We start from the raw sequence: 10,499 nt of genomic DNA, 5'->3' as shown, positions 1-10,499 counted from the left end.
CAAGAGAGCCACAATCCAATGGAGGTGCTCTGTGGGCACGCTGGGGGCGGGCCAGATGCGTAAGACTTTTCGAGAAGACCCGCATAGAGCACGTTGTTCTCGGCCTCTCCCTGAGCTCGACCAGCCATGGCGGCGGTGAAGACCCTAAATCCCAAAGCCGAGGTGGCCCGGGCGCAGGCAGCGCTGGCGGTGAACATCAGCGCGGCACGGGGCCTGCAGGATGTTCTGAGGACCAACTTGGGGCCTAAAGGCACCATGAAGATGTAAGCCCGGGCTGGCGGGCGGGAGGGCCTGGCGGGTCAATGGCCGTAAACTCCAGGCGCTGCCTCCAGGCCTTCGCACTAGCATTTTCTACAATGTTTGTGCTGCATCCCATCCAAACCACCCGGATTCGCGCCTTTCCGGGTTGCGGGTTGCACCCACTTCCTTTGGAGGAAGAGGATGGCGTGTGCACCCTTCCTGAACCCAGCCCCCCCTCGAGTTTACTAGGATGTAGGAATAAGACCCAAATTTCAGGAAGATCTGTTTTCGTTACCCTATTAGCCAGCAAATTAGTGAAGTTCCCTGAGACGGAGCGCTTGGATTTTTAAGTATACTCTTAGTCACGCCTCTCGTATCCGTTCCTCAAATTACGCCTGCTTTGGTGTCCTATTTCATAGCCTCCTTTTGTCCCCTTTACTCCTCTTTCGCTTTCGTGGGTCTTTTCATTATGTAATTAGTCGAGGTAGAGTCTGACTGATAAGTTATGGTTTGTCTGGAACTCCCAGAGATTTGCATGACTTTAAGAGAGGGTTGGGGGATATACATCACCCCTTGGCTGCTTTGTGGAATTCTTACTTGTTTTTTTATTGGAAAGTCACATTCTTGCTCATCAATCCCTGCCCGTTTGACAGGCTTGTATCTGGTGCTGGAGACATCAAACTTACTAAAGATGGCAATGTGCTACTTCATGAAATGGTAAGAAGCTGCCGTGCTAGGTATTAAAAAAAAAAAAAAACCTCTGACCTGTTCCTTCTGGATAAAATTCTTCATCGTACGTTTCAAGCAGAAATATAGGAAGTGCTATAGTGGGTGAGGAACTCTGTAGAGTCTCAAACGTGTGATTGGGTCCTTGGTTTTTGGTGTTGGCCTACTTTGTATAGTCTGGGCTAAAAAAAAAAAAACAACAACAACAATAATAATAATTGTATAAAAGACCACTATGTCTGCTTCAGCTAAATCTTTTTTTTTTTTTTTTTTTTTTTTTTTTTTTTTTCGGAGCTGGGGACCAACCCAGGGCCTTGCGCTTCCCTAGGCAAGCGCTCTACCACTGAGCTAAATCCCCAACCCCTCAGCTAAATCTTGTAACACAGCTTTAATCCCAGTACTCAACTAGATCTTGGGATTCAAAGCCAGGCAGAGCTATATATATGCAAAAACAGGGCAGTGGGAAAGAAAAGCAAAAATGAATGATCATCTTTTTACTCAACTGCAGGAGAAATGAAAAATCTCCTTACTTTGTTTGAGATGAGTCTCACTGTGTAAGCCTCAGTGATTACCTGCTTTCTTTCCCTGAATGCTGGGATTAAAGCTGTGCACCTCACACCAGGCTATCTTAGAGTTGTTATTTTTGTCCCTGGGATCATATTAAATTGACCCAATTACCCATTTCCCTCACCAGAACTTTCAGGTCCTGTAGTTCACATCCCAGTAAAGGGAATGACTTGAACATCCAACCAAAATGTAGCCATGCTGTGCAATCTTGAGTGGGACGCTGTAAAAGAAGCCTTTCTTATGTTTTACCCTAGGTAACCATAAGTCATTTAAATAGTTCTTTTTCTACCTACAGCAAATTCAACACCCAACAGCCTCTTTGATAGCAAAAGTGGCTACAGCGCAGGATGACATAACTGGCGATGGCACTACATCCAATGTCCTCATCATCGGAGAGCTGCTCAAACAAGCGGACCTCTACATTTCTGAAGTACACAATGATTCATGTTTCTGAGTTGTTTCTGCTTGTTGTCTGGTGGGCTAATGGTGCTAATTGATGTGATGCTAGCTGAGGGCACACCGTAGAACGGTCGAGCTGCTTAGCTCAGGGAACCTCTGCCTGTCTGTAACTGTTCTGAAATGAATGGGAAAAAATCACCTCTAAGTAATGATTACATATTTTTAATGGACTAGCCTACTCTGGTTTCTTTTTTAAAATATTTCAAAATGATGTGAATTAGTTTCAGATTACCTGTAGACAAGAGAAGCAAGCTCTTACAGCAAAATGTTAGGAGCCAGTTTTGAGCTCGTGGATTGCACAGTGAACACCCAAGTGTGCTCTGTAGTTCCCTTGGCCTTGACTCTGTGCTAGAGTAAAGTCTGTTCTTTTCCTCTGCATTGAAAGGAGTACTGTGTCCTTTTAAATGTATTCAGAAAATCAGCACACCATCTTAATTGTAGTGAATAGGAAGACCCCAGGGTGTCCCTTGAGATTACTGACTGACTGGGTTTCAGTGGTGTCCTGTTGAAGATGCAGGTGTCGGCAGTGGCTTTATAGCTGTTTGGATTATAGGGTCTTCATCCCAGAATAATAACTGAAGGCTTTGAAGCTGCAAAGGAAAAGGCACTCCAGTTTTTGGAACAAGTCAAAGTAAGCAAAGAGATGGACAGAGAAACACTCATCGACGTGGCCAGGACATCTCTGCGGACTAAAGTTCATGCTGAGCTTGCAGATGTCTTGACAGAGGTGTGTATCGGCCTCGTGTGGTGCAATGCATGGGGAAAGTCTGATGTAAAAACCTGTTCTAAGCATGCATCTGTAGGCTTTTCACAGAAAGTCTGTGTAGAGGAAGGGGTTAGGGTTTTCCCTGGGCAGTAATGATCTAATCTGTCTTCAGCGTGGAAAGATGGAGTTAGTAACAGGCCAGGCTTAGGAAGAATTGACATTCTTCCAAAATGTCTCTAGTCATCCTTTCTTTGGGGAACTCGTCTGCTAGTCCACAATACAGTATGAATTGTAAGGGCTGAGATTGGGGGTCTGTGCCACCATAAAGTAGCACTTGTGTTACAGGTTGGGGTTTCAGAGACAATTTTCTTAAGTCTTTTACACTCGTCTGAACAACAGCTAAATAAAGTGTGTCAGGCTCTGCACATTAAATTTATTAATGGTTATCTCATAGGCTGTGGTGGACTCCATTTTGGCCATTAGGAAAAAAGATGAGCCCATTGACCTCTTCATGGTTGAGATCATGGAGATGAAGCATAAATCTGAAACTGATACAAGGTAGGCAAGAGAATGCTTTGAAGTGCTTTCTACCACCGAGCTGTGGGCTCCCTCCCAGCCCCCAGTCCTGAGACATGTTCATACCGGATAGGTTGCTGAGTATGGCATTTACTCTAAGTAGTATGCACTGTGGGAATGAGAGAAGGCTGTGATGTGTTTGTGGTCAGTGTGATTTGAAATATGAACATGTATTGATACGCTTGACTACAGTGCACATGTATGAGTGCTGTATCTGTGTATATGCCTGCATGCCAAGAAAGGGCATGAGGTCCCATTATATATGGTTGTGAGCCACCATGTGGTTGTTGGGAATTGAACTCAGGACCTCTGGAAGAATGGCCAGTACTCTTAAACTCTGAGCCATCTCTCCAGCCCTGAAAACATTTCTTTAAGGAGTTGAAGTGATCACAGTTGGATAGCCTGCTAGTTGTAGACTTGCAAGCTTGTTTTTGCCTAGGTGGCCTGTCTTGTGTCTTAGAGCATTCCTTTTTCACATTTGACCTTAGGTTTAACTGAAAAGTTATTGAACGACTTTAGAAGCTAGTGGACCTGTATAAAAATTAGCACTGTAGCAATTACTTGATTTTACTTTATTATGTGTCACTTTCCCGTCTCTGTTTGCTAACAGAAGTGGGATGAATTTTCTGTTTTATAGCTTAATCAGAGGGCTTGTTTTGGATCATGGAGCACGGCATCCTGATATGAAGAAAAGAGTAGAAAATGCCTACATCCTCACATGCAACGTGTCCTTGGAGTATGAGAAGACGTGAGTGTGGCCCCTTTGGGCGGGAGGAAGTTAGCGTTTGTCTCATTACCGTCTGCACATCTCATTACTGTACAGACAGTAATGAGACATGGGGGCTCGGTGATGTGGAGCCCACTGGTGCAGCACTTGCTTTTTAGAGCCTAATGCAGGACTCTTAAAAAGCTCATGTAACTGGTTGGGGATTTAGCTCAGTGGTAGAGCGCTTGTCTAGGAAGCGCAAGGCCCTGGGTTCGGTCCCCAGCTCCGAAAAAAAAAAAAAAAAAAAAGCTCATGTAACATGGAGATCTCTCCTTTGTCCTTTTTTTTTTTTTTTTTAAATAGAGAAGTGAATTCCGGGTTTTTTTACAAGAGTGCAGAAGAGAGAGAGAAACTAGTAAAGGCTGAAAGAAAATTCATTGAAGATAGAGTTAAAAAAATCGTAGAACTGAAGAAGAAAGTCTGTGGTGATTCAGATAAAGGATTTGTCGTTATTAATCAAAAGGTAAGAACTTAAAATTATGAATGAGTCTCACTTACTTTTAAGGTGACAGCGATTGAAGAATGTTTGTTTCTATGCAGGGGATTGACCCCTTCTCTTTAGATGCCCTCGCGAAAGAAGGCATCGTAGCTCTGCGCAGAGCCAAGAGGAGAAACATGGAGAGGTGAGTGGTGCCAACCTAAGAAAGTTACAGTTGTTCCCTTCGTGCTCTGCCTGCTTTCATTCTACTGGCGTGGTTTAGTTCAACGGGCTTGGTGATTTCCTTTTTTCTTTTTTTTTTTTTTTTAAATGATTTATTTATGTATGTGAGTACACTGTAGCTGTCTCGGCCACACCAGAAGAGGGCATCAGATCCCATTACAGATGGTTGTGAGCCACCATGTGGTTGCTGGGAGTTGAACTCAGGACCTCTGGAAGAGCATTCAGTGCTCTTAACCAACCGCTGAGCCACCTCTCCAGTCCCTGATTTCTTTATTGTACAGGCATATGATGCACTTTGATCACTTGCACACTCCACTCCCTGTATCTCTGGTTTCCTTCCCTCCCTGTTACTGCTGGCTCCTGTTAGCAGATAGTCCGTTTTTAGCTGGGCACTGTGGGCGCTTGTGGCACACACCTTCAATCCCAGCACTGGGAGAGCAGAGGAACGGTGATCTCTAAGTTTGAGGCCAGCCTGGTTTACAAAGCTAATTCCAGGACAGTCAGGGTTGTTACACAGAGAAACTGACTCAAAAAATATGACCTAGATTACAGACTCTTGCTTTTACTGTGGCAGTCTTACCTTTGTAAAAATCTACATTTAAAAGCTTTTTTGTGTATGTTCAGGCTTGTGCGTACCACAGCATATAAAGTCCAAGGACAGCTTACAGTGTCTCTACCATGTGGATCCCAGGGATTGAGCTCTGGTTGACAGGTCCCCAAGTTTACCATTTAATTTCACTCTATTGTCTGAACTTGGCATTCCTTCCGAGTATATGGTTAGTACTGGGAGCTAGGGAGATGGCTCTGTTATTAGAAATATATAATTGGGGGTTTGGGATTTAGCTCAGTGGCCCTGGGTTCAGTCCCCAGCTCCGGGGGGAAAAAAAAAAAGAAATATATAATATATATAATTGTTCTACAGAGCACCTGAGTTCAATTACTAGCACCCAAATGATGGTTCACAACCACCTGCAGCTCAGAAGTCCCCCTCTGGCCTCTGTGGGCTCACAGAAAAAAATATAAAGTACAGTTCATTAACTATGGTTCCCACTGGTCATCATCTGTCACTACACTATTACACTATTTTTTTCTTCTTCTAGCCTTTGACACCATCAAAAAGTGGATTGAAGATATTTGTCTTTTTCCACGTCTTTACATTTTTTATTATGATTTTATTTGTAAGACAGTCCCAGGTGGCCTCAGAAGCAAAGAGACCTATCTGTCTGCCTCTCTGACATCTGAGTGCTCAGATTAAAGGCTTGTGCCACCATGCTATCTGTATTTTTCCTGTTTATGTCTGTACCATGGGCGTTCGGTGTCCGTGGAGGTCAGTTTAGGGCATTAGAACCCCTAGAACTGGAGTTAGGGAAGCTCAGTCAACCTGTGGGTGTTGAGGTTTGAGCCTCGTCCTGTGTATGAGACGCTAGGTGCTCATGGCTGCGCTGTCTCTCCTGCACGTTGTTTTTATTGGTCTTAGAGAAAGCAGCTGACATGAAAAGTACACTTGTGGAATAGAGTGGAGGGGCTCAGGAGCAACAGCCTGGCGTATCTCACTCGCTTGTCAGATCTTATAACAGGAAGTCAAAGGAAAGCTGGCTGGTGCTCCATTGCGTATATGTTGTCCTGTTGGTTCTGAGATTTACACGAAATTCTATGAACATTACTTTATACGTTTTATTTTTAGACAGGGTCTCAATATGAACTCACTATATAATAAACCAGGATGGCCTCCAGTTCACAGAGATTAACCCTGCCTCTCCCTCCTGAACCCTGGGATGAAAGGCAAGCGTCACCATACCCAAACGTGTTTTTTTTTTTAACCATGACATAAGTGAAACCTGTTTTTTCTTGTCTAGAGGAGCATCAAGAAGACAGTATGTTGGATATGGTTGCACACAAACTGTAGTCCCACCACCACTCACAGAGTGGAGGCAGGCTCTTGGCCTGTGTACATGGCTCAACCAAACATTCAGTATTAAAAACTAGGAAGAAGGTTCCTAAGAGATAATCTTCCCACAGAACCCCATCTGTAGTCTGGTTTCTTTGTGACTGGTATTTTGATGACCCTGGCAGGGAGGTTTCAGTTGAGGTTTAATGGGCCATCTACCCACTGGGTTATGATGAATGCGAAGGGGACTGCTTTAAGATACACTCTCATGCCATTCTGAGAATCTCCTTGCTTGCACCTGATCACCGTGGCTTACTGTAATCTCCCCAATGTGTTTTATTGTTGCAGGCTGACTCTTGCTTGTGGTGGGATAGCTCTGAACTCCTTTGATGACCTGAATCCTGACTGTTTGGGACATGCAGGGCTTGTCTATGAGTATACATTGGTAAGTGTTTTCTTTCTAAGACTTTTTTGTTTATCAGTGGTCGAGTAGGAAACTTTAAACTCAAAATTAGATGGTTAACAATTTTATGGGGTTTGATTGGTTATTTTGAAATAAGTTGGCTTTTGTGTTTGTTGGGTTTAAGATAAGGTTTTACTGTATAGCCTTGGAACTCAGAGACCTTTGCCTCTGTCATGGAGTTAGAGGTGTGCACCATCATGATTGTGGGTAACCTGTTACTGACAATAATTTCTCTTCTACACAGGGTGAGGAGAAGTTCACCTTTATTGAGAAATGTAACAATCCCCGTTCTGTCACTTTACTGGTTAAAGGACCAAACAAGCACACGCTGACTCAGATCAAGGATGCAATCAGAGATGGCTTGAGGGCTGTCAAAAATGCTATTGACGATGGTAAGAACCTCTCGGTATTTGAACTGTGTTCTTGTTGCTGGTCTAACAGGCATGGCTGAATACTGTGTTCTTTAGTCAGTAATTTACACAGCCAGACACCATGCAAAAGTAAAGGCTTCCATTTAGATGGCTGATATGCCATATTGTATGGTATATCATTATCAAAAGTGAGTACAAGTAAGTGACTAAGGCTGGTGGCTCCTGAGCTACTGATTACTGCTTATGGTAAGATTCGACCTCTTTGCTGGCTATTGATTGCTTATACTGTGGTATGAGTAAGTCTGTGCTGGGGGTATTGCCTATTGATACAGCACCTGCCTAACACAACTGAGACCTGTACCTCCATCTCTGTTACTGTAAAAACTGCATGCATGCGAGTGTGTGTGTGTCTCTGTGTCTGTGTGTGTGTTCACAAGCATAGTGAATTTATAAGTTAATTACCTAATAATATATTACCTTAAAATGAGTTCTAAACTGTTGTCCCTTTTGTTTTATTTTTTATTTGGTAGGTTTTGTGTCTTTCTCTGTAACATAGCATTTTCTCTTCCCATGCCCAACAGGCTGTGTTGTCCCGGGTGCAGGTGCAGTTGAAGTGGCACTGGCAGAGGCTCTGATTAAATACAAGCCCAGTGTGAAGGGCAGAGCTCAGCTTGGGGTCCAGGCATTTGCAGACGCCTTGCTCATCATTCCCAAGGTTTGAATACTTACTTAAAACTTAGTTTTGCGCTCAGCTTTTAGCTATGGTCAGTTGTAAATGTTAGTTTGTTCCTACAGTAGAAAACTAGCCAGTTGTGGTGGCACGCGCCTTTTACCCTAGCATTTGTGAGGTAGAGGCAGGCAGTTTTCAGCCAGCCTGGGACATAGTGAAGCTCGTGCCAGTCAAAGGTATTTGTCTGGATACTGCTTCAGCCCTGAGTGGGTAGAATTTAAAAGAATATCTACCCACCACATCCTGGGACAGGCAAGTAGGAAATCTCTGTAGCTGGACAGGAGAAAAAAAAGGGGGAAACCAGCTTAGAGGTCAGACACAAATTAAGGACCACGTGGCAGGAAGGGGAGTCTTTAGTGGGCAGATTAGCACAGCTGCGTGGCACCAGCCCAGTAAACTACTGCCTAGATCAGTTGTTATTGGTCTCCATTGGGTACTCAGTAAAGTTTAGGGTTTATGACAGTGCTTTATTGGCTAGGTTTGGGATGTGTCAGTTAGTCAACTACACCTCTGCCTGTTCTTCATCAGGGAACATGAATAACGGTTCTGTCTTCGGTCAAAGCATGCAACCCCACCCCTGTTTGTTAGGGGCAGGAAGGGTATGCTGCAGCTCGTGTATGGTCAGAAGACATTTTATAAAATTGGGAATACTGTTCATTTATTCTGGCTTAACCCTCAATTCTCAGTATGTCTTTTCAAGAATTAATTTGTTCTCTAGGTTCTTGCGCAGAACTCTGGTTTTGACCTTCAGGAAACATTAGTTAAAGTTCAAGCTGAACATTCAGAATCCGGTCAGCTTGTGGGTGTGGATCTGAACACAGGTGAGAGTGCTGCACCTTATTTGTGGGGGTAAAACTAGATGGGGTGAAGCTGGGGCTGGGAAGGTGGATGACAGGAGGATCTTGGTGCCAGTGCTGTGTACAAAGCAGAAAGCCTGTGTCGGCAACTTATAGGAGACATTTGAGAAAGAGGGAAGTCAAAGACACATGTGGGTCAACAGCAGTGTGTGCCAAGCAGTGTGCAAATGTCTGGTAAGCAGTTGAGCATTGCTAAAGAGATCAGCCACACGTCAGACATGTTCTGGATAAGAGCAGTGATTGGAAGACTCTTGGATGACTGGTCAGGGGTAAGCCATAAAGACCCTGAGGCTGACAAGGTACAGCCTGTGATCCCAGAAGAAGTGAGGCAGCAGGACTGCAGCCTGGATGCTGTCTAGGGCTGGAGTACAGAAAAACATCTTTTTTAAAAAAAAAAAAAGGTCTCAATTGGCCATTGGTTTTGTTTTAGAATTGGTAGGGTTCATAAAATAGAATGTGTTTTCTTGATAAAAACTTGGTGCTCTGGCTATTTGCAGGTGAGCCAATGGTGGCTGCAGAAATGGGTGTGTGGGATAACTACTGTGTGAAGAAGCAGCTGCTTCACTCATGGTGAGTTTGAACTCCCAAGATGACTCTTGGTCAGACACAGAGCAGTTTGGGTTGAAATCTGAGCTGTCCTTTTCTCTTCCCTTACAGTACTGTGATCGCCACCAACATTCTCCTGGTTGACGAGATCATGAGAGCTGGGATGTCCTCTCTGAAGGGCTGAAGTCTGCCTGTGATGCTACAGAATGTTGGGGGGGATGGTTGTTTTTTTTTTTTGTCCAAGCTTCAAGTGATTTGGAAAAGAATTTTCTCTTCCTGATTGGAGAAAAGGAACAGGACATTTGGCACCTATTCAAATTATAATACTGTAAATTTTATTTAATTTTTTTTTTTTGCATTGAGTGAATACACTTAAAGCAGGTCTTTTTAAATCCACTGAACAAGATGTTTTCGTTACAGTGATACAAAATTACATAATAAGCATTGTTGTCTACCTTGTTCCTCAAGTGTTTGAAATTTTATAATGGTTTTCCCTAAATAAGGCATGGCGATGCCTGCCTGTAAGCCTAGCACTTTGGAAATAAAGTCAGAAGTTCTGCACCAACTCAGGCTACAGGAGACCCCGGCTCAAAAGAATAATTTTGTTGTGGATGTATTTGATGTTATCTACCCAACTCCCTGTTATACATGTAAGATTCTTGCCAGTGTAAAACACATATGGGTAATTTATGGGTTTCATAGTGTCTCTAATAAATACTTAAGAGTGAAGCTACTGGGTCATTCACACTTGAAATAACTGCAAAGCTGCTTCAGAGAAGCTAAGCCAAGTTATTACGAGGACACTGGAGGATCGGAATTCTGCGACCCAAACCCTCCAGAAAGCATGGGAACACAAGAGGCAGAAAGTTACAAATATAACAGCCAAGAAAGACGGTTGAAGAATTAAGGGGTTGGGTGGAACACAAGATTTTTTAAGCTATTC

At 43.6% G+C, this 10,499-nt stretch overlaps 1 protein-coding gene and 2 non-coding genes across 3 annotated transcripts; all 3 read left to right on the top strand.

Moving 5' to 3' along the window:
* The first annotated feature begins 49 nt into the window (after positions 1–49).
* On the top strand, positions 50–10,285 carry Cct6a (chaperonin containing TCP1 subunit 6A). The gene is made up of 14 exons (XM_032886469.1): positions 50–263; positions 894–957; positions 1,829–1,963; positions 2,546–2,719; positions 3,153–3,256; positions 3,912–4,022; positions 4,344–4,503; positions 4,581–4,663; positions 6,938–7,034; positions 7,297–7,444; positions 8,005–8,138; positions 8,872–8,974; positions 9,508–9,580; positions 9,668–10,285. Exons 1-14 carry the CDS (start codon positions 127–129, stop codon positions 9,738–9,740), a joined length of 1,596 nt encoding a protein of 531 aa, XP_032742360.1. The 5' UTR covers positions 50–126; the 3' UTR covers positions 9,741–10,285.
* LOC116886000 lies at positions 2,287–2,421 on the top strand. Its single transcript, XR_004386072.1, has one exon. It is a non-coding gene; the product is annotated as a small nucleolar RNA SNORA22 (small nucleolar RNA).
* Positions 7,494–7,623, top strand: LOC116885998. Its single transcript, XR_004386070.1, has one exon. It is a non-coding gene; the product is annotated as a small nucleolar RNA SNORA15 (small nucleolar RNA).
* Positions 10,286–10,499: the final 214 nt, after the last annotated feature.

Source organism: Rattus rattus, chromosome 16, assembly GCF_011064425.1.
Source record: "Rattus rattus isolate New Zealand chromosome 16, Rrattus_CSIRO_v1, whole genome shotgun sequence".
Lineage (NCBI taxonomy): Eukaryota > Metazoa > Chordata > Mammalia > Rodentia > Muridae > Rattus > Rattus rattus.
The sequence above is the reverse complement of the archived record's forward strand: the minus strand, read 5'-3'. Positions and strand labels throughout refer to the sequence as shown.

What these genes read in the sequence shown, in the direction of transcription:
- Cct6a (XM_032886469.1), top strand. Translation starts at nt 127, where the DNA reads ATGGCGGCGGTGAAGACCCTAAATCCCAAAGCCGAGGTGGCCCGGGCG. An exon ending in ATGTGCTACTTCATGAAATG is followed by an intron (nt 958 to 1,828) that starts GTAAGAAGCTGC and finishes TTCTACCTACAG; the next exon opens with CAAATTCAACACCCAACAGC. An exon ending in GGGTGTGGATCTGAACACAG is followed by an intron (nt 8,975 to 9,507) that starts GTGAGAGTGCTG and finishes GGCTATTTGCAG; the next exon opens with GTGAGCCAATGGTGGCTGCA.